At 47.6% G+C, this 22,470-nt stretch overlaps 1 protein-coding gene across 1 annotated transcript in view; it reads left to right on the top strand.

Moving 5' to 3' along the window:
* Positions 1–21,969, top strand: part of ATRN (attractin) — a 214,451-nt gene extending 192,482 nt beyond the window's left edge. The window contains exons 29-30 of the mRNA XM_063136067.1: positions 13,027–13,141; positions 14,405–21,969. Of these exons, the coding sequence (XP_062992137.1) occupies positions 13,027–13,141; positions 14,405–14,529 (240 nt within the window). The 3' untranslated portion in view covers positions 14,530–21,969. The remainder of the gene's footprint in view (positions 1–13,026; positions 13,142–14,404) is intronic.
* Positions 21,970–22,470: the final 501 nt, after the last annotated feature.

Here is a 22,470-nt window from a genome sequence, read left to right as displayed (position 1 = left end):
GGGGAGTAATTTGACAAGCTGCCACTTTGCCTTTGCACCCTTTTCCTCCCGAACAGGGGAGCCCTGAGAACTGGGCATATGTTCATCATCAATATGGAAACAGACAGCCCTTGTTCAGAATACGAAACAGGGTTAGGGAGTTCATGAATGTACAAGCTATTAAAATTCTCCTCTTAAGTTTTGATGGAATCTGTGATTTAAACTGAAGTGACATGACTTCAGGGGGTGGGGAAATTGTCTGCCAGTTGCTCCTCAGCACAGGGGAGAGAAAGCACCGACCTCAGCTCCTTGCAAGCCTTCCCCCTCCCCACACAGTTTTTTTGTTTTTTGTTGCTCTGCTTATTTTTGAAGCAATGGAACCCCCCACTTCACCCCACCCCTATACTGCCTGGATAGCTTACCCAAACAGCAACGTTGTAGGTGAGGTGCAAAGAGCCAATGTGCTTTAGTTTGATGCATTTATGATACACTATACACCAGGGAGGGAACACCGTTTGGCTCAGATATTAGGATCTCTAGGTATCCTAGGATACCTTGTCCCTGCAGGTTGTTTCCCGCGTACCGTTTTTCATCTTTGCGTGCGGACAAAAAGAACCCTTCTCCCATCATGTCAAAATCTTATGTCTATGGACGTTTTGTGTGGTAAATTAGGCAGACAGGTGCAATGCCCAAATCACACACACTTGGAAATTGCAATGAGAAGTGCCCAGAAGGCGCATCCTACATATATACCATTTTTATTTATTTATTTATTTTATTTATTTAAAGCATTTTTATAGCGCCGCCTCACCATTTCTGGCATCGAGGCGCTTTACAATAACACATAAAACAATTCCATTAAAAGCCCTCAACCCACATTAAGACAATTCCATTAAAACCCTCACCCTCAAACCATTTAAAGCCCTCAACCCAATTTAAACCACCCCCTCCCCAGACTCTTGTGAAAATAAAAACGCCTTACAAAGGCGCTTGAAGCAATTGAGAGTGGGAGCCTGTCTCTAATCTCCAGGGGCACACTGTTCCATAACCGGGGGCCAGCCACTGAAAAAGCCCTGGCCCCGGCACATTCCAATTTGTAGCGGGGGACCATCAGGGCGCCTTGCTCCTGAGAGCGAGTCTGCCAGTGGTGAGACACAGGAGAAAGGCGAGTGCTCAGGTATCCAGGACCCAAGCAATGCAGGCCTTTATACATGGTCAACAAGACCTTGTAGCGCACCCTAGCAGCCACCGGAAGCCAATGGAGCTCTTGAAGCACCAAAGTGATAGAAGACCACTTCGGGAGCCCCTTGACCAACCTGGCTGCTGCATTTTACACAAAATGGTGTCCACTGGTATCCATGTGTCTTCCGTTGGGCACCATGAGGCTGAAACAGAGTCCTGGGACCAACTCCGGACTTGAAGTTTTACTAGAATAGCTGCTGAGAGAGCGGAGCTGCTACGGACCCTTCAGGCCATTGGGCTAAACCTCTGGACAGAACCCTCCTAGCCAGGGTGATCAAGGGGACCAGCCACTTCCCATGTGCTGTTTTCCGAGGCCCAGGACCTTCCGTGGCTCCTCAGTCAGTAGCTGACCACCTAGGAAAAGCAGTTCCGTGCCTCCCCTGTGTTTGTCAGGCTTGGCTGCCTGCATGTTCTCGCTGCTTCTGCTCACTTCATTGCTTCGCGCAGAGATCACAGCACTGAGCGCCGGCAGCTTCCCACGCGGAGAGGGGTGACCGCACAAGCAAACATCACGTGTGAATTGGCTCTCCGTTGCTTGCCTTCACTTGACTTATTGGTGGCCTGCCAAAGAGCAGGAAACAGATCGTTTTGATCAGCCAGGGTCTCCCACTGTCCTTTGCGCATGGCCAACCGGCAGGTCAGATTACGCTGAGTCCATCCTAGGCTTAATGTCTTGCAGCTGGACTCGTTTTGAAACAGCCTTCTCAATTAATACGTTTCCTGCGGTGCATCAGAAGAGGGGGAGAGCGCGATTGACCCAGTTGGGATCACATGTTCCTTAGCCAGTGGGGGCCAGGGAGGTTCGTGGCTTTGAAGGGTTCTGTCCTCCCTCGTTTGTATTTCATCTGGCCTGTGGGCAGCCATCTTGGTTTGCAGCAGAAGCGTCTGCCACGTGCCAGCGTTCAGCTTCACCTGGGCAAATGTACAAATGAACTTTAAATCGTATCAACTTGTTTTGCCTTTAGTTACCAGCGAAATGCAGGTTCCCCTTCCCTCCCCGCAGAGGTACTAGGAATCAGATATAGAGCTGAGCTTTCTTTATCCAGTTATTCCAAGAAGAATATTGCTTTGCGTTTGAAAGTGCTTTTATTGTCTGCAGCTATGAATGAACAGTTTTTGATCTGAGATTAGTGAAGGTTTTAAGGTACTGCACACGGCGTGTTTGTTTCTTGGCCTCCCCTCTCTTTCAGCAGGTAGCAGCCTTTGAAAGGTATTTGTGTTGTTGAAATAAAAAAAGAAATCTCCAGTGCGTTCTATCCAGTAGTATGTAGGTTTGCACATATATTAGAACTGGAAGTAGCCAGAAGGTCTTTTTCTATGACCCACTGCCACAAAGCAAGGCCTGGCAATGTCAGCATCCCACCGCTATTCACAGGCACACTACAGCTGTTCACACCACATGCTAATCCACACTCAGTGTGGATTAGCATGGAGTGCGGGTTGTTTTGAATTGGGGGTTAACGAGTTGTCTGAATGCAGCCAGGGTACCTTGTTAACCATGCAGTGTGGCTTATTTCCATTAACAAGCCACCTTGAAAATCCATAGTTTGTTGTTGCGTTGTTCAGGACGGTTAACAAACCAGACTGCGCGATTAACAAGCCACCCTGGCTGTGTTCAGACAACACAGTAAGCCATGGTTCAACAAAGAACCCACAGTTCAAAACAACCCACACTCAAACATTGAGTGTGTGCGTTAGTGTGTTGTGTGAAGAGGTTTGCATGATCACGGGTGGGGAGAGAATATGTCACAGTGGTGTATTCTGCCCCTCCCCCTGCACATTATGTGAGAGTTTAGCATTATTGCCCTTGGCAGCAAAGGTAGTTGTGTGAACCTGGCATGGGTTGCTTGTTGGCATGGGTAACAAGCCGCCCAGAAACTATGGGCTGTTGTGGGGTTTGTTTGTTGAACCATGGGGTTATTGTGTTGTTTGAACACAGCCAGGATGGCTTGTTATCCATGGCAACAAGCCCCAGCCATTAACCATCACTGAGTTTGGACGTTACGACAACCTGCGTCTGGTGAGGGTAATTAAGCTGATTAGGATGATCAGGGGTCTGGAAACAAAGCCCTATGAGGAGAGGCTGAAAGAACTGGGCATGTTTAGCCTGGAGAAGAGGAGATTGAGGGGAGACATGATAGCGCTCTTCAAATACTTAAAAGGTTGTCACACAGAGGAGGGCCAGGATCTCTTCTCGATCCTCCCAGAGTGCAGGACACGGAATAATGGGCTCAAGTTACAGGAAGCCAGATTCCGGCTGGACATCAGGAAAAACGTCCTGACTGTTAGAGCAGTACAACAATAGAGCCAGTTACCTAGGGAGGTTGTGGGCTCTCCCACACTAGAGGCCTTCAAGAGGCAGCTGGACAACCATCTGTCAGGGATGCTTTAGGGTGGATTCCTGCATTGAGCAGGGGGTTGGACTCGATGGCCTTAGAGGCCCCTTCCAACTCTACTATTCTATGATTCTATGATTCTATAGGCAGCTTGCAACTGGCACATGTGGGAATGTGAGAACCTCGTCAGTGGGGGTTCATTCCTGCTCTACACACATGCGCCATCTCCCTCTTCCTCCTCCTCCTCCTCTTCTCTCTCTCTCTCACCTTCATTACCAAGGTCTTCCTCCCCTTCCCGGTCACAAGGCCCAAGTCCTTATTCAAGGTGCATCTCTGCGTCTCTGCCTTGAGTAGCTCTCGCCTCCTTCCGAGTCTTTTTGTTGTATCCGGTGCCACTTGCTTACGTTCCTCCTCCCTCTTGCCCCTTCTCCTCTGTTGATCTCTCTGGACCAAACTAGAGGTGACATGCAAATTCATTTTACTTGAACCTGTCTGCCTGTCTTTTTAGAAAAGCAACCACCACCAAGACAGTCATGTGAAGCTGGGATAAGTGAAGGGAATTTGGTGGGTTGGAGCAAAAGGCGCATTAAACCTCTCTCTCTCTCTCTCTCTCTCTCTCTCACACACACACACACACACACACACACACGTATGTGCCGGTCATTTTTCGTTTGAAGATTTCCTCTCCCTCCAGCCATTTCCCAAATCAGGGGAAAAAGATAATGGTGCAGTTCCCCCCATGGGGAGAAAAGCTGCAGGTGAGGTGGGATTTGGAGTGGAATATCAATTGGACAGGAAAGGGTTAAGCCAGCCATTGCTCTGCTCAGATTTGCAGCTTCCCAAGACTGCTTTAAAAATAGCACAAGAGTGCAGTCAGGGAAATGTGGCCTTCTATCTGAAACAGCCCACCACCACCACTAACCCACACACACACACACACACACACACACACACACACACACTCTCTCTCTCACTAAGTAGCTTTTTGCAGGACAGTGTGCTCTTCTAAGGCCTGTAGATACTTTGCATAAAAAGCAAGTTGCACAATTACTTCAAAGTTTTAACATGACACTTTAGGTCAGTGGTTCCCAAACTTTTTCAGGTAACCGCCCCCTTGGTTCCACAAACTCATGCCCAGTGCCCTCTGGGAGTCCAATGGGGTCGTTGAGGAAGGGGGGAGGGGTTAACAGCGACAGCAAGCCCCACACCAAGGCGCGCCCGGCGGGGCCAAAATGCTGCTGCAAGAGAACGCATGTGCTTAAAAAGCAGGTCAATCACAGCAGTATCCTAACTTAATTTTTTTTTAAAAAAAATCTCCATTTTTTGCAAACCTCTGCTAGGAGGAGGCACTCTGAGGAAGGCCTTAGATGATGAGTATAGTATATTTGGGTAGGGTCATGCCGGGAGAGGCACTCTATCAGCCTGAGTTGTCCAGAGCCGTGCTGCCAACAAGACCCTCCTCAATCCACACATGTATTAAAACCGTTTAAGAAGAGTCCTTTTAACGGTGAATTGAAATGTTTCAAAAGCACCCAAACGCTAATGAAGAGACATACCCTTCTTGGTGTGCTCCGCCACGCCGGCTGCAAACAGAGGCATTCACTCTCTTTTCCCTCCCTCCCTCAGCAAGTCTGGGGTAGGTGCTTCCCATTTAAAGGGGCTGTGCTCCTCTGGATCCTGCTGGTCTGGCCGCCTGGTCTGAGCAGCGGTGGTGGCAGCTGGGCGGAGGAGCTGAGAATGAAATAGGGGCTGTACTGCACGCGTGGCCCCTTTAAATGGGAAGCACCCGCCGTAGGCTTGCTGAGGGAGGGAGGGAAAAGAGAGCGAATGCTTCTGTTTTGCAGCCGGCATGACGGGGCACACCAAGCAGGATATGTCTCTTTATTATTTATTTTATTTATTTATTTATTACATTTTTATACCGCCCAATAGCCGAAGCTCTCTGGGCGGTTCACAAAAATTAAAATCATCATAAAACAACCAACAAGTTAAAAATACAAATACAAAATACAATATAAAAAGCACAACCAGGATAAAACCACGCAGCAAAATTGATATAAGGTTAAAATACAGAGTTAAAACAGTATAATTTAAATTTAAGTTAAAATTAAGTGTTAAAATACTGAGTAAATAAAAAGGTCTTCAGCTGGCGACGAAAGGAGTACAGTGTAGGCGCCAGGCGGACCTCTCTGGGGAGCTCATTCCACAACCGGGGTGCCACAGCGGAGAAAGCCCTCCTCCTAGTAGCCACCTGCCTCACTTCCTTTGGCAGGGGCTCACGGAGAAGGGCCCCTGTAGATGATCTTAAGGTCCGGGTAGGTACATATGGGAGGAGGCGTTCCTTCAAATAACCTGGCCCCAAACCGTTTAGGGCTTTAAATGTCAATACCAGCACTTTGAATCGGGCCCGGACCTGGACTGGCAGCCAATGAAGTTGTAAAAGGACTGGCGTAATGTGTATTAGCGTTTGGGTGCTTTTGAAACATTTCAATTCACCGTTAAAAGGACTCTTCTTAAATGGTATTAATACATGTGTGGATTCTTTCCCTTTATATATGGCTTGGGACCAAACTACCTTCTCCCATAAAAATGTCCCTGGGTTTTAAGACCTTTTGGAGAGGCGCTTCTCGGAAAAGACCACTTCGAGTGCCCCCCTGCCGCCCCTTTGCCTCTTAGCGCCTCCCTGCCACCCCCTTGCCTCTTAACGCCCCTCTATGCAATCCCACCGCCCCCAAGGGGGCAGTACCTCCCACTTTGGGAACCACTGCTTTAGGTGTATAAATTGCTGTGGCCATTTCATTCACTCAACAGCCATTGTAGGGGGCAGCTGTTTATTACTCTTACACACGAAGAAACGGGGGACAAGGACCACTCCGTGATTTCATGGCTGAGCAGGCATTGGAACCCTCTTCTCCTAAATCTATCAAGCCAGCCTTTTCTTTGTTCTATTTGCTTAATATCTGCCTGATGAAGAATCCTCTAGAACTTGAAACTTGGCTCGCTACTTGGTGACATTTTGCTTGGTCCTAATAGAAGTACTGATTGACGGTGGATTTTGAAACGGACCAAGAGGGTTTCCTCTAACGGACCAAGAGGGTTCCCTGTGCTGTTTGTGTGTCTTCCTTTTGTCGTTCGCTGTACCTCCTCCAGAACGAAATTAGGGTTGTGATGGGGGAATTGCCTCGATTCCGACTTTTTGCCATCGTTCCGTGTGAGTTCTTGTGTGGTGTGGGTGTGGGTGTGTTGGGAAACCTTCTCCATCTCCAGCGAACACCTGGACCAGTCCCCTCTTCCCTTCCCCCAAAATTTACTTGGTGATTCAGGGCTAGCAGTGATGGGCCAAAAGGTAGTGAGGCAATACAAGCTGGGGGTGTCAGTTTTCCAACTTCACTTACATCACTAGTTATGAACCCTCTCCTTTTGTAGACAGCAAAAGCACCCTCCCTCTGTAGTATTTTGAAAATATATACCCCTAAGGACTGAGGATACCAGTTCACTAGACGCATGCAAGCAACATCTGTACACAGATGTTGATCTGGCTGCCGTGAGAGTCTAATATGCAAGAACATGAGTGCAGAGGTAGCCGGGCTGCCAAATTCCTCTTTATGCCATGCGTTGCCTCTGCTGGCCTCTCCTCGCTTGTTAATTCATAGAAAGGACCGCGTTGCCCTTTGAACACCTGGCAGGGGGACGGAATTGCCTGGCGTGAGGAGGGAGAGATTATGCCGGCAGCTGAGGTGTATAAAACGGATTAGCGCCACTAAAATTTCACTTTATTCCAAAAGGCGGCTTGGTAGCAGGAACGACAGAAGGAAATAAACCTTTTTTGTTTAATGAATTATTTCTGGCTAACTGAGGAGGGCATGGAATTAGTGAGGTTTTGCTTTCTTGTAAAAAAAAAACCACGCAAGAAAAAACCCAATCTTGCACGGCAGGTGCAACAGAAATCTGGATATGGTGACCTTGTGAAGGCTGCCCCTGTTAGGACTTCAAAGGGTGCCTCCAAGTGTTCACATTTTTGTGTGTTCAGAAGTGTGATGGGACCGCGATGGAGCTTGGGTTTCATCGGTTTTGGAACGGAGTCTTTTCGGGAAGGCTGTGGAAGATTTTATTAATGCTTTTAATCATGTTTTCTTTATCTATGATTATAAACTGCCTTGGGTGTCCTTTTCTCAGTAGAAAGGCAGGGTACAAATCCAATAAATAAATAAAGTATATCAGTGTCAATATACATTATGAGATTTATGCCAGCAACGCATTTCCACAGCCTTCCCGAAACTTCAACTAGTTCAAAATATGGCTGCCAGGTTGGTCACCGGTACATCTAGGGGTGAGCATATTACTCCAATGTTAAAATCACTCCACTGGCTGCCGATTAGTTTCCGGGCGAAGTACAAAGTGTTGGTCATTACCTTTAAAGCTCTACATGGTTTGGGTCCAGGTCAGCCATGACTAGGCTGACATCAGTTTCCCAGAGGACCTTTTCTTCTGTCACCCCTGGATTGCGGAACGGCCTGCCGGAGGAGATTCGGCAGGCCGGAGGGAGTTAATATTACGAATCTGCCGGAGGAGATTCTGTAAACCGCCCAGAGAGCCCTGGCTATGGGAGCGGTATATAAGTGTAATAAATAAATAAATAAATAAATAAATAAATAAATAAATAAATAAAAAATTAACTCCCTCTGTGATTTTAAGGCAGCTTTGAAGACTAGCCTTTTCCAGCAGGCCTACCCAGATTAATGTAAAATCAAGACTTTTAAAGATGTGTTGATTCCTGCACTGATGTTGTTCCCCGCCTCGATCCAAAGGGAGAGGCGGGTAAGAAATAAATAAAAATATGATGATGATGATGATGATGATGATGATGATGATGATGATGTCCGAACACTGCGATCAACATCTGCCCCCCCTCAAGTGCCACCTCCAAGAGAGGCTTGGAGGTTGGCAACAAGGCACAATCCAGTTGGATGCTGTCCAAGAGAAGCCCCATGAGTGAGTGGGAGAGTCTGTGGAGTACCTGGAGGGGAAACTGGGCCCATGAAGGAGGAAAAGGGGACTTCCATGGGGTTAGATGGCTTAAAGGGGCTCAGGCACATGGGTCTGCCAATGGCTGTTAGTCAGGATGCTAGAATGGTACCTCCACATTCAGAGGTAATATGCCATTGAGCATGCTATTGCCTTCAAGCCCTGCTCTGGGGCTTTCCAGAGGCATCTGGTTGGCCGCCATGGAAAACGGAAGCCATGGGTGAGATCCAGCAGGGTTCCTCTCATGCTCATAGAATCATAGAATAGCAGAGTTGGAAGGGGCCTACAAGGCCATCGAGTCCAACCCCCTGCTCAATGCAGGAATCCACCCTAAAGGGGTGGATCCACCCTCATCTTGCCACACTGTTGCAGGATGGGATTATTGGAGGTGGTTGTAGAACACAGGCGTGGCAAAGGTTTTCTGGGGTTACTTCTCCAATGGTCGTGTCTCTCTTTGTTTTTTAAAGAGTTAGTCTTGCTTGAATTAAAATAACATCAACAACAGCACCACCCAGACCCAAGACACTTAAACATCCAATGATAAGTAGGGCTGATCGTTGCTCTTAAACAGAATATAGGACATCTTATTTTTGTCCTTTGCTTCTATTTTCTTTTTTCTTTTTATGAAGAGTGTGTTTATTAATCCCTAGGCTTTGTTGAATGGTGGATTTATGTGAATAGACGTAAAGGGGTGTAACAGAAAGTTTTGTTTAAGTATCTCGGCACGTCTGTCGAACGGTGGAATGGCTCCCCAAACGGAAGGGAGTATTCTGTGTTAGTAGGAAGGCTGGTCTGGGCAGAGCTCCCAAAAACCTCTTCTGTACCTATGGAGTTAAGTGGCTTAATTAGGCTTCCTGATCATAGAGAAGGAGGCAGGGAGGGGAGCGGGGAGGGGGAAGGCATGGCAGGAAGGAACCTTCAAGCATCCTCCTGGGGCTGGAAGTGAGAGGTCTGTTACATTAAGAGATTTGGCAGCTGGAATCAGTACCTGCAAAATGAGCACAGGAATCTGAGCGCCATGGAGCTACCGCTGAGCTGCCCCTTTGAGTAAATCTGGGTCCCTTCGTGCCTGCCCTTTTGAGTAGATCTGGGTCCCTTCGTGCCTCCTCCTTTGAGTAAATCTGGGTCCCTTCGTGCCTCCTCCTTTGAGTAAATCTGGGTCCCTTCGTGCCTCCTCCTTTGAGTAAATCTGGGTCCCTTCGTACCTGCCCCTTTGAGTAAATCTGGGTCTCTTCGTGCCTTCTCCTTTGAGCAAATCTGGGTCCCTTTGTGCCTGCCCCTTTGAGTAAATCTGGGTCCCTTCGTGCCTGCATCCCTTCGTGCCTCCTCCTTTGAGTAAATCTTGGTCCCTTCGTGCCTGCCCTTTTGAGTAAATCTGGGTCCCTTCGTGCCTCCTCCTTTGAGTAAATCTGGGTCCCTTTGTGCCTCCTCCTTTGAGTAAATCTGGGTCCCTTCGTGCCTGCCCCTTTGAGTAAATCTGGGTCCCTTCGTGCCTGCCCCTTTGAGTAAATCTGGGTCCCTTCGTGCCTTCTCCTTTGAGCAAATCTGGGTCCCTTCGTGCCTGCCCCTTTGAGTAAATCTGGGTCCCTTCGTGCCTGCATCCCTTCGTGCCTCCTCCTTTGAGTAAATCTTGGTCCCTTCGTGCCTGACCCTTTGAGTAAATCTGGGTCCCTTCGTGCCTCCTCCTTTGAGTAAATCTGGGTCCCTTCGTGCCTCCTCCTTTGAGCAAATCTGGGTCCCTTCGTGCCTGCCCCTTTGAGCAAATCTGGGTCCCTTCGTGCCTGCCCCTTTGAGTAAATCTGGGTCCCTTCGTGCCTCCTCCTTTGAGTAAATCTGGGTCCCTTCGTGCTTGCCCCTTTGAGTAAATCTGGATCTCTTCGTGCCTGCCCCTTTGAGTAAATCTGTGTCCCTTCGTGCCTGCCCCTTTGAGTAAATCTGTGTCCCTTCGTGCCTCCTCCTTTGAGTAAATCTGGATCTCTTCATGCCTGCCCCTTTGAGTAAATCTGGGTCCCTTCGTGCCTGCATCCCTTCGTGCCTCCTCCTTTGAGTAAATCTTGGTCCCTTTGTGCCTGCCCCTTTGAGTAAATATGGGTCCCTTCATGACTCCTCCTTTGAGTAAATCTGGGTCCCTTCGTGCCTGCCCCTTTGAGTAAATATGGGTCCCTTCATGACTCCTCCTTTGAGTAAATCTGGGTCCCTTCGTGCCTGCACCGTCTCCTTTGGGAGATAGCAAAACGAGTTCCTAATTTACCTGGAGATTGAGAGGGGGAGGTATCAAGCTTACCACGGAAGCAGACGTTACCATGCCAGGAAAACGTTACCTTTTAGTATTTCCCTGTTCCATTCTTTGTTACAAGAAACACACCTGAACCCCCAGTAGGCTCAAAAATAAACCAAGGTATCCTTACTCTGTCGCAGCGATCAAAATTAGCTCTCACCCGCCTAGAAGATTTTGTTGACTGGCATGTGTATGTGTGTGTTTTTAATTAGTAGGCTAAATATCAATTAAAATATAATGAAAAGACGATCACAAACCTAAATGAGCGATGCGCTACTACTAGAACACTTGGTTTTCTCCCCTTCCCCCCCCCTTCCTCCTCTTTGTTCTACCGCTCTATGGTATCATTGCTGTGTGTTACTTTAAAAACGCCTTAAAAAGCTGTGTGTGTGTGTGTGTGTGTGTAAAAGAGGGTGGTAGTGATGATTTTGGGCAGAGATTCAACACCAATTGAAGGCAGGCCTATTAAATCCACCCACATGTGCGCACGCATACACACACACACACACACACACACACACGCACCACACGTCCCTCTTTCCTTAAAGTGGAACATGGTATCTATTTTGTCTAAGTTCTCCTCCTTCCCTCTTTCCTTCCTCACCCCCCTTTTTTTGGTGGGGGGGAGAAGCGGGTAGCTTGGGGAAAATGCAGCTAAACATTCTCTGCTGGATGGGTTGTGTGTATGTGTATTTTCATTCTCTTGGCAAGCTGGACGCCACCATGGGCGATGTATTACTCGGAGATGCCCGCACTGTGTGTCCATTAGTTCTAGTAATTGAGTTCCAACAGAATATATGGTGCAAGTTTGTTCTCTGCTGCTTTTGTAAGAAAAGAATTATTTTGAACTTTAGCAACTCTGTGGGGAGTGGAGAGTTTCAAGACACAGCCCGTTGTAAATACCAGCCTCCCTGTAGTAGGCAGTAAAATACTTTGCAGAGACTAATCCATCAGTGTCTTTGTTATCCGTTTAATACTAGAGATGTGTAAAAGCACTAATTTTGTTTTTGCTCTCTGTCACTGCCTTGTTTGTTAGGCATTACTTAACTTAATGGTAAGTTTGGCTCCGTCTTCCTTTCTTTTAATGTCTTTAGCTTGAGTTTTTGTCTGGCCCATAAGTACAGTATTATAATGTCATGCCTAATGAAATAAGCAATAATTGCTTCATTTAGGACAGCATAAAAAGAATTGGCTTGAAGCTGAAACAATAATAAACAGCAGGCCTTTTTTTTTTTTTAAAGGCCTCTCTGATAGTTTGTTTCCAACTTTGGGTGACAAGAGAGTTTGCAACTACTTCCCGTTGAAAACACGCTGCTACTTTTAATCGATGTTGAAGTACAGCACCGTATTACCTTTTCAGTTTAATTACATGCCCCATTAAAATGCGCCGCTGATCTATCAAAATGAAATATGGTTGAGAATGCTTACCGCTTTGTGTTTTTACCGTTTCGACCATGGGGTGTTGCAAAAGCCCTACTCGATGCGAATTAGGCTTGTCTCAGAAACCTCCGAGAAGCAGCAGAGGGACAAAGACTTGCGTGGCGTGAGCTGATAGACAAGAATGGGTTTCAGACTCTAGAACAGCCTTCCTCAACCTGGGGCGCGCCAGATGTGTTGGACTACAACTCCCAGAATGCTCCAGCAGCTGGCTGGGGCATTCTGGGAGATGCAGTCCAACACATCTGGCGCGCCCCAGGTTGAGGAAGGCTGCTCTAGAATATCCCTTAAGTGTGTGATTTCCCCAACAGCACTACACTTCATATATGGAAGGAGTTCCTCATGTTGAGTCAGCCTTGACACACGTTCGTGTAACAGTGGAGAGATGTCTTCAGACCAGCTGAACCAAGAAAATGAATAAACGATTAATAACAGATAATTAATAACCCAAAACACGGTAGCTGATTACTTTGCTAAACTTAAGCATCAAGAAGGATTTTGCCTCCATTGCACTCTGTGAGTGACTCTCACCTCCCTGTGGGCTTGCTTTAACCAAGTATGCCGTGTCCTGGACGTGGTTAGGAGAATGGTGGGCTGTGGTTTGGTTTCTCCGGTGATCCTGGATGCAGGTCAAAGAGGCAAAGTCCTGCTTGCAAGGCGCCTGGGCAGGCGGAACAGGCATGGTGTAAATCCCACCCATCTCCCCTTGTTCTCTTTTCTCTGCTGCAGACCGTCCCCAAACCCATAGCGTTGGAGCCCTGTTTTGGCAACAGAGCTGCTGTTCTCTCAGTATTTGTGAGGTTGCCAAGAGGCCTGGGAGGGATTCCCCCACCGGGGCAATCAGGTAAGCATCCACGTCCTTCTACAGTGGGCCCGATGTGCGTAAGATTACACTGTCTTTCTGCCCCCTCCCCTTCTCTTTGGGACCACTTTGAATGTAAGTGAGCGTGTGACATGGCCACAGGATTTGCCCATGCATGTACCTGGGTACAGGAATCAGCACTGGCTCGTATAACAGCATCTGCTGGAGCTATGCAGTTGACCCATAGTCCGCTTCCCTCCGGACTTCCCCAAATGGCCCCGCCTCCTTCCCCGGGTGGCCCCGCCCCTTTCCCCAACCACCTATCATTAGGTGATTTCCCAGCTTTTTGTGCATTTTAAAAGGTAGAAACGACTTAGTTGCTGGCAACAAGAGCTTTCAGCTAAAATATGCTGGCATGTTTTTGTGCTTTTGCCCCCCCCCCTTCCTTCGGCCCCTCCCACTGCTGGAACGCCCCTCCCCCCTGGGAGTTTCTACGAAATTGAATTCAGCCCTTGAGCTCAAAGAGAGTTCCCCATCCCTGGAACAGACAGAATGTTTTTGCGTAGGCTTACTGTGGCATTGGGAGTAGTTGTGCATCTGGTATATGTGGTTCTCCTCCTATATCGCTGGTGATATCAAAGTATCTTTTACTTATGGAGTCATTTTACTATGCTCTGTAGAAGTTTTTTTAAAAAAAACCAAAACACCACTTAAAAGTAATTGTGATAGTATTTGGCATGGATACGTCACTCGCACACAAATTGTGCAACTGATACAGTCACGCACAGCCTTGGGGCAGAATCAGGCCAGGGCCACCCACCTGCCTGAACAAACCATGCCACCATTGGGCCTTGGCCTTCCTAATCTGGCATGAGCAAGGGAACAGGATCCAGGGCGGAGCTGTGCTGGTAGAAAGAGGCTCAATTCTTCACGGTCACCGAGTTCTGTCTGTGGAATAAATCCAGTGGATGGCTGTTGTCAAGACTGCACTCACCTGGAGTTACCCCACCCCCAAAGTGTCAATGCACAATTTTTATTTCTCTTATGGAAGCAAACGTTGCCAACATGCTGCCCTTGGAAACAGTACTATGTTTTCCCAGAAAACCTCATCTCTAACGGTGGTTGGTTGAGCTCCCGTTGAGTGCAGAGACCAAATGCATCAAAGTTGGCTAAGGCAAATGCGATAGAAACCTCCCAGGATCTGCAGCTCATCTGATTTGAAGGATGTAGGGCAGTTGGGCAGGATTGCCTGTCCTTCCTTCCTTCCTTCCTTCCTTCCGTAATCCCCTGTTCCTTTTGCTCCAGGTCTTGCGGTAGCCAGTGCTTTGGTGGACATTTCACAACAAATGCCTATTGCCTACAAAGAGAAATCAGGAGCAGTACGGAGTCGCAAACAGCAGCCTCCAGCCCAGCCTGGAACCTGTATTTGATGCATGGACATCAGAACTCCCTGTTTAGGGTTTTAAATCCAAGGGACGAGGAGGCGGCGGCGGCGGACAAAAACGTTGCAAGGTTTGTGGCGCAAAGGAGACCTCGAAGCACCTGGGCGTAGTTTCTGGGAGCGTCCAGCCCTTCTACTTGGCGTTGTCTTAGTTGGCTTTTTCTGACACCGGCCCCATCTTAGATTTGCCAACCCCATCGTGCCGTACGGCTCCATGTTTTTATGTTGCTCTCCCCTCTACGGTTGAAGGCCGTTTATTGCAAGTCCGTTAGCATCCGTCTCCACCTTTGAAGATTGGCATTAATGGTGAAGAGCCATGCGAAGACAAAGAACTCTCGGCTTTTATATGTGGAAAGTGCTTTGTGGTACTTGATTCCCCCCCCCCCCCCCCCGTTGTATGAGAAAAGATGCACCACTTACAGATAATTTTCTGCCCTCAGCAGTTAAACCCTAGGATTTAAGGAGAAGCTAACTGAATTTCCTCCAGGATCCTGATGCTATAAACATTCTATTTATTTCTCTCTTATTTAGAGCTCTCTTCCAAACACAGTGCATTCATTCTGTTGGGGTTATGTCTGTAGCTTTATTTTCATCCATCCGACTATATTAAAGTCTGGGATGGAGCTGAGTATGGTTGGATACTTTCCGTAGCTTCAGCTAAAACTCCTTTCGCTGTAGGATTAAGTGTTTCCCATGTGGATCCATGTGGTGGTGGAAATATGTGCAAGTGTCCCAAGGTTTTAAATAGCACGAGGAAACAAGGAAATTGGCACAGCTAGGCGCTTACGTAACTGCATCCCTCTTTTTGCCCTAGGCAATCCATGGCCTTTTTTTGTGCTGCACCCATCAGATGCTAACCTGTTTCAGGGTGATGGAGCACTGGTGACGTAAGGAAGGGAACTATAACGCTGTGGCTGAGCTGCCTGGTGTGTCTGTTTCCGCCAAGGGCAGCAATTGCGTTGGCATTTTGTCTTTTAGGATTCTCCCGGCCCCCTTTCCTGTACTTCTTTACTCAATTAGGGCTCCCCAATTCGTGGGAAGGGCCACTTCCTGCGTTTCGGAGGATGTGCTCCCAGCCTCTTCCTGCCGCTTCTCTTTCCGTACCGATGGATAACCCCGCGCATCAGACAAGCGTACATCAGTCCAGGGCAGAATCTGTGTTCATGACCCTACAGAGAGGCTGGCAGACACGGGTGCGTCCTTTTGCGGTACTCCGTGGCCTTCCGCTGGGTCTTGAGAAATAGAGACGCTGCTTCCTAGGGACAAGAGGGCCTTCCTGTTTGACCCGTTAGTGCCCCCTTGATGATCCAGATTTGGCTGCAGCTGGAAACCCAGGAATGCTTCTATTTATTTGTCCTCGATCCGTCCTGGGAAGTTCTCAGCGTTGTACGTTCTAGACGGAGATCAGCAGAAATGTGGGGTTTTATTAGCTGGCAGCAATAGAAGCAAGAGCCTTGAGATGCAACAAATGTTGGCTTGGCTCTTAAGTGTCAAAGTTGTTATAACTCAGGTTTCACTTGCTCTTAACACCTATTAAGTTTCCCCTCCCCCGAATATCGACCACATGTGTGCGTGTTTGGAAGAGAGCAAAATAGCTTCCAAAATGGAGTGGGAATTGTAAATGTATCCCTCTTTGCTTAAACTGTGTTCAACTTACAAATGAACTGTTGATGACTGCTTGACAGTGCATGCCACTCCAGTCCATAGAGAGGTCGCGCGAGTCGCTCCATTAGCCGTAGCGAGAATCGTACCGCAATTGCATTCATATCCTCCCGACTGACCGAAAGCCCTGCAGAGCAGCCTCTCTGTGCATGCGGGGATCAACAGAGGCTGCGCGCGCCCCCCCTTGCATTGCAGGGTTGCTTCTGTTTGACCGGCCAGGAGCTGTCCCTGATGCTACACGGACTGGAGAAACCGCTGGGCGCCCTGGTGAACCTCGCCCAGGCCAGGTTCTGCTGGATCAAGGTAGCTGTGGTTTCTTGAGGATGGAACTATGCATTGCATTTGCTATGAGGCTGCCATCCCAAATGGCATTTCAGTGTCGGGTTCACACACATACGCACACCCCACGTGCGTGCACACACATGCAGACCTTTGGGCCCAGTTAGACTGTGTTGTATGCCATGGAGTTGTGTGTCCGTCCGTCCCCAATAGCAATCATGTGAGGGGTGCCCCCCCCCCAATAGCAACCATGACCTGCTGCAACTGAAGTGGGGGGTGGGGGGTTATGTGTGCACAAATGACCATGTCATGACCTGGAGTAAACGCTCCTCCTGTTATGGGGAACAGCTCCACATAGAGATGCTGTTATTGAAGCATCGAGTGTCATGTGCAGTCCCCCCTCCGAGGCTTAAGCCTTTAGTAACTGCATCCCCCCTTTCATTCCTGAATGCAGTGATGTATTATAGTTGTCTTTTGAGTGGACTGCTGGGGAGGGGGCCGGAAATGGGGAAGGCCAGGATTTAGGGTGGGGGGTGGGGGGTGGAGCGGCTGTACCACTGGAATTACCACATCGTTTGCATCTCATAACCAGTGAGTGGTGAGTGACCAAAGCTTCCTTGTTTTGGATTGCCTGGCCAGAAATGTTGCAGTTGTGCATATTAATGGATCTGTACCTACCTGAACCCCACAGAACTGGAACAATTGTATGATTAAAAGAGCATCTCTTTGTTTTTTCTAATTTGTTTCCTTAAAGCTGCGCATGAATTGAATTGTCCTTGGAAAGCTGGGAAGGGTGGAAATGTACCTTTTAAGTCCTTTTTTTTTTAGATGTAAGGGAATGCGCTAAGTTACCTCATTTTTTTCCTGAAAAGAATTTGACACCTCTTCCCTAGGGTGCAACAGCTACCCAAGCAAAAGAACTGGGTGCTTGAAACGTCTTGTGTTCTTCTTGCGTGAACGGCTCTGGAGGGGTGTTTTTTTTTTGTAGCGGAAGTGCGCCTGAAGCTATCGTGGATTAGGAGCTGCAGGGTTTATTGTTCCACGTCCTCCTGCAGAGCCAAATCCTTACTTCCTGGGCCATCGGCTGGTTCAGGAGCACAGATTGCAGGGCGGTGAGGAATCGCGTTCCCATGTGGTCCGTCCCCAGGAGAACTGTGACCACCATGGTCACTTCCCTTTGGACACTGAAGAGCATTGGGGGGGGAGGCATGATAAGGTTTTCTTCCTCCCCCCCCTCCAAACTCAGGCAAGACCTGAAACTCTCAATGCCAAGCAGTGCTGTCCCTTGGTAGCAGCAATAACAAGGATGTCCCCCACCCCCTCCGCTGGGAGGTGAAGACAGACAACATTAATCCAGCAATTGCACTCGAATAGAGCCAAAAGCATGAAAGATGTGCATGTTTGGGGGAGCGCATCAGTTCAGAGGGCCGTGGGTCTTAGCTTTGCTGAACCCAGAAGCTGCATCATAAGTACCTTCCGGCCAGTTGGTTTTATCCGCGTCTTCAAAGGTCAGTTGCCCAACTTAGCAGTTGGCCAAGCCCGCAAATTGCCGCCGTTGAGTCAGAACGCTGACATAATCAACATCTTTAAAGTTCCTCAGAGGGCTAAAAAGACTTAAGAAAATACCACCATCTCTTATTTTTACCAGATTACCTGTCAATAAAAAAAAAATGGTAATGCTGCCTTGGCATTTGTACGTAAGACTTAGACAGTAGCGTGCAGAATGTCAAGCGCTTATTGTGTCTGCAAAATGGAAATGTACTTTTGGATGCGTTTCAGGACTATGGATGAGTTTCGTATTTCGCGACTGGTGCATGTACTGAGCGTGAAGGCTGCAGAGCTTTTAAGCTGTCAGCTTATTTAAATACCTGGTAGTCTATAGAGTGGAGAGGGAACGGCATCCCCGAGTAACTGCATGTCTGAATTCCTAGGGCAGCCTCAGCCCGGAACGTCTCTTGCGCACACAAGCTGCCCTGAAATCAGTGGGACTTGCTCATGGGAGACCATGTCAAATGAACCAGACTCGCACCCGTCCCTCCACTGATGCGGGTGCCATTTAATTAGTACATGCCAATGCTCCTATTTTTCTGCGACTTTGCCCACAGGGAGGGGTGAGCGAAGTTTGAAAAGGGATTTGCCAAGCAGTATTTGAAATCTTGAGTTCTATAAGGTTTGAGGCTCTGGATGCAACTAAATTTGGGGTGTGTCTAGGAACACTTCTTTTACATTTAGAGGATAGATACTCGTTCATTGTTTTACATCTCCCCCTCTTCCACACATTTCTTCCGGCAAGTTTGGCAAGGCTTGGAGACCACTGCCGTACAGTTATTAGTCAATGCTGGTCTGTACTTTGTACACCGAGACAGACGGGTGTTTTCGGGGATGCCTTTGGCACGCCCCTCAGAATTGCCAGGCCAAAAATGTCACAGATGCCAAAGTACCAACTTTTTATGACTGCCTGGTGCCAGAGATTCTCATTCTCTCCCCCTCCCCAAATCTCCTCCGTGAATAATGTACCTAACTGTGGTGAATTGCAAGCGTTGAAAGAATGCCAGGCTGTGAAAACACCTCTTGACGGGTACCTGTTTCCTTCTAGTTACCATGCACACTGTATTTAAAAAAATTAATCCCCCTACAGAGTCTGTTGCTATAGGAGAATATATTTACTTGGTATCCGGTATGCTTTTAAAATTACTGTCAGAAATGGGCTTTGACGAAATGCCTGCTCAGTAACGGAACGACGGCGAAGACCTTGGCTGCTAGTTAGTGTGGTGGCAAAAGAAACTGAGCTGCATTCTGTGGTGAGAATGCTGTCCTTCCTTATAGGGCTGATTACTGAGATATTGGCCCCGTTCAGACAACACGCTAAACCATGCTGCTTAACCACAAAATGGTTACTGCATTCCATTAACCATTTTGTGGTTAAGCAGCATGGTTTAGCGTGTTGTCTGAACGGGGCCAATGTATGCAAGATGTTTCAGACACTCAAGAGCTATGTAAATACTACTACTACTTCTTTTTTCTTTTTTTTTAAGAGGGACCAGTCACTAAAAAAGGCTCAACTCCTTCCGGCTGCTCATCACCCTCACACAAATCAGCTTTCTCAATCCTGTCTCCTTACAATAGGTAACAATTCATTGATTTCCTTCTGCATAACAATCGCAAATGTGCAACGTCCCAAGTCACCGGCGTCCCTGTATCTCCGGTTCTCCAGGTGTAAATTGGAGCCACTGAGTCACAGCCTGCAGGTTAAGTGTCAGAGCACCACGTCTTGATCGTGTCCCATTTCGTCCCATTTGAGCCTTTATCATTTTGAAAGCTGCTTTGGGGTCGTCAGTCAAACAATGATATATTTTTTAAAAAAATTATCATAATCAAGTTACTTGGTTATCTCCTTTCTGCCCAGTCCCCCCAAAATTGTCATCCAATTTTCCCCCGTAGGGAAAGTGTATTTTGGACACACAGGCTCAGTTTCCCAAGATTCAAGGAGGAATAGCTTTTTAAAATAATAATAATAATAATAATAATAATAATAATAATAATAATAATAATAATAAAATTGTCACAAGGAAGGAGAGAGTCTGAAGCATCTTTGCATCTGCTGTGGCTGTGTAGTAAATGACAGCGTGCCCGCCCATCTGTGGAGCGGAAATAGTGTCTGGTTGTGCTGCTTTTGCTGGTCAAAGAAAATTGTCTTATAAGTGAGGCCTCAAAATGCAAACCAGTGGCAAATGGCTACTGGAATAACCTCTTCGGATCCTGTTCCTCATTAGACCGAGCAACAGCTTGTAAAAAGAGATGGACCCTAGATCATCTAGGATCTATCTAGTCCAGTAGCGGATTTCCAGCCTCTGCAAAACGTATAAAAGCAGAGCACAAAGGCAACAACACCCTCCCCATACACCTGGGATGTCCACACTAGGGGTGTGCACGGACCCCCCAATCCGCTTCGTGGCCCGATCCGGAAAATCCGGATTGGGCCTGATCCTCTTCGCGCCGCTCCGCCCGTCTCCCGCTCCGCGGAGTGAGATATCCGGCTTCACCGTCGTCGCTACATGGATGACGGCGGTGGCGCAAGAAAAGCCACCACCCCTCCGCCCCCTTACCTCCATCCGTCACGGGCTTCAATTGAGGCCCCGGTTGAAGCTGGAAGAGGCCTCGGCCTTCACTTCCACCTTCAACCAGGGCCTCAATTGAAGCCCGCGATGGACGCAGGTAAGCGTCCCCTCTCCACTTACCTGCAGGCGAAGCTCCGGATTGAGGTGATCCTCTTCGCCTCGATCCGCAGCCCCCCTGACTCTCTTCGCCTCCGCCTTTTCCGGAGGCGAATTAGGCCACCTCGCTCCTGCTTCTCTGAACCGAAGAGAAGCGGAGCACATCCCTAGTCCACACCTCCCTTGACCTATTCAGAGAGATGCTGTCTCTGGACCGGCAAGTTGCGTTTAAAGCCATCTAAGCTAGTGGCCATCACAGACAGCGATATGTAAAATGGCCACCTCCACCTTCCCCATTTCCACCTCCCTTTGAAATAAATGGAGTTTAAGTTTGCCGTTGTGATTTAATTCTCCTTCCATGCTTTCAGTGGGACTTGGCCACCATTATGTTTTGCTGGATGGTGTCCTTTAGGTGTCCGCCAATTCTCCTTTTTGTCTGTTCAGTAGCTCTGTAGTGTCCTAAGCGAGGAGGCTGAAATTGCTTTGAATTCTGTCTTGTTCTTTAGATTCTGGCACCCGCTGCTAGTACCTGTCCCAGCATCTGAAATTAAATTCAGGATGAGGTAGCAGCGCTGCTTCAGTTGGCAACTTTCTCACCCGCCACCCTCGGAAAACTACTCCAATAAACACAGTTTTCCTAGAATAAACTCTTTTTTTGCGTCTTCCAGATTCAGAGTGCTTTTGACACTTGAGCTGTGGTCCCTTGACTTTGGAAATGTGCTCCCAATACCCAAGCTATGGTGGGGAAATTAAGTGAAATTTGTCATGGTGTATAAAATAATGTGAGCCCTTTAAGAAAGAGAAAGAAACCCCATCTGCTTCTATTACCCTGAAATTTGTGCACAATGCGTTGTTCTCTCTAGAGCTCTTGAATTAATTTTCTCTTTTGAATTCGTTTTCGTTTTTCTTCCCCTACAGTTCTTTTTCTTTTCTTTTTTTACTATTCTTCTGTATTTGGACCTGAGCTTAGTTTCTGTTCATATGTATAATTTAGCCTTTATTGCATTCATATGTAAATAACGAGTAAGTATTGTAAAGTATTTCATTGCTGGGGGTGGTATTAAAAATACACATTTTAGGGCTGCTGGTTTTTTCGTATTTTTTTGTATTGTAAAAGAAAATTTAAAAAAAACAGCTAATTTAAAAGCAGGAACAAGGTGATGAAGACATGAATTTTGAAACACCAATGTGAACTATGTGTATATAAATACAAGTAAATAATGAAGAAACTTTTCCCCCCTTCTGGAATAAAAAGTAGAAGATCTGGTTAAACATGTCTGTCTCCAGTTGTTTTTGTGTTTGGCTTTTAAATCAGCCGGGTCGGGTCGACTCAGCCTTCCATCCTCCCGAGGTCGGTAAAATGAGTCCCCAGTTAGCTGGGGGAAAGGTAATAACGGCTGGGGAAGGCAACGGCAAACCACCCCGCTATAAGGCCTGCCAAGAAAATGTCAGCGAAAGCTGGCGTCCCTCCAAAAGTCAGTTAATGACTCAGTGCTTGCACGAGAGGTTTCTTTCGTTCCTTCCTTTAAATCAGAACGCTGGTATTTATTTATTATTTATTTATTACATTTATATCCCACCTTTTTTCCTCCAAGGAACCCAAGGCAGTGTACATAATCCTCCTCCTTTCCACTTTATCCTCACAACAACAACCCTGTGAGGTGGGTTGGGCTGAGAGTCTGTGACTGTCCCAAAGTCACCCAGTGGGTTTCCATGGCCGAGGGGGGACTGGAACCCGGATCTCCCAACTCCCAGTCTGACACCTGAACCACTAC

Source organism: Elgaria multicarinata, chromosome 10 (assembly GCF_023053635.1).
Source record: "Elgaria multicarinata webbii isolate HBS135686 ecotype San Diego chromosome 10, rElgMul1.1.pri, whole genome shotgun sequence".
NCBI lineage: Eukaryota > Metazoa > Chordata > Lepidosauria > Squamata > Anguidae > Elgaria > Elgaria multicarinata.
This window is presented reverse-complemented; position numbering and strand designations above follow the sequence as displayed.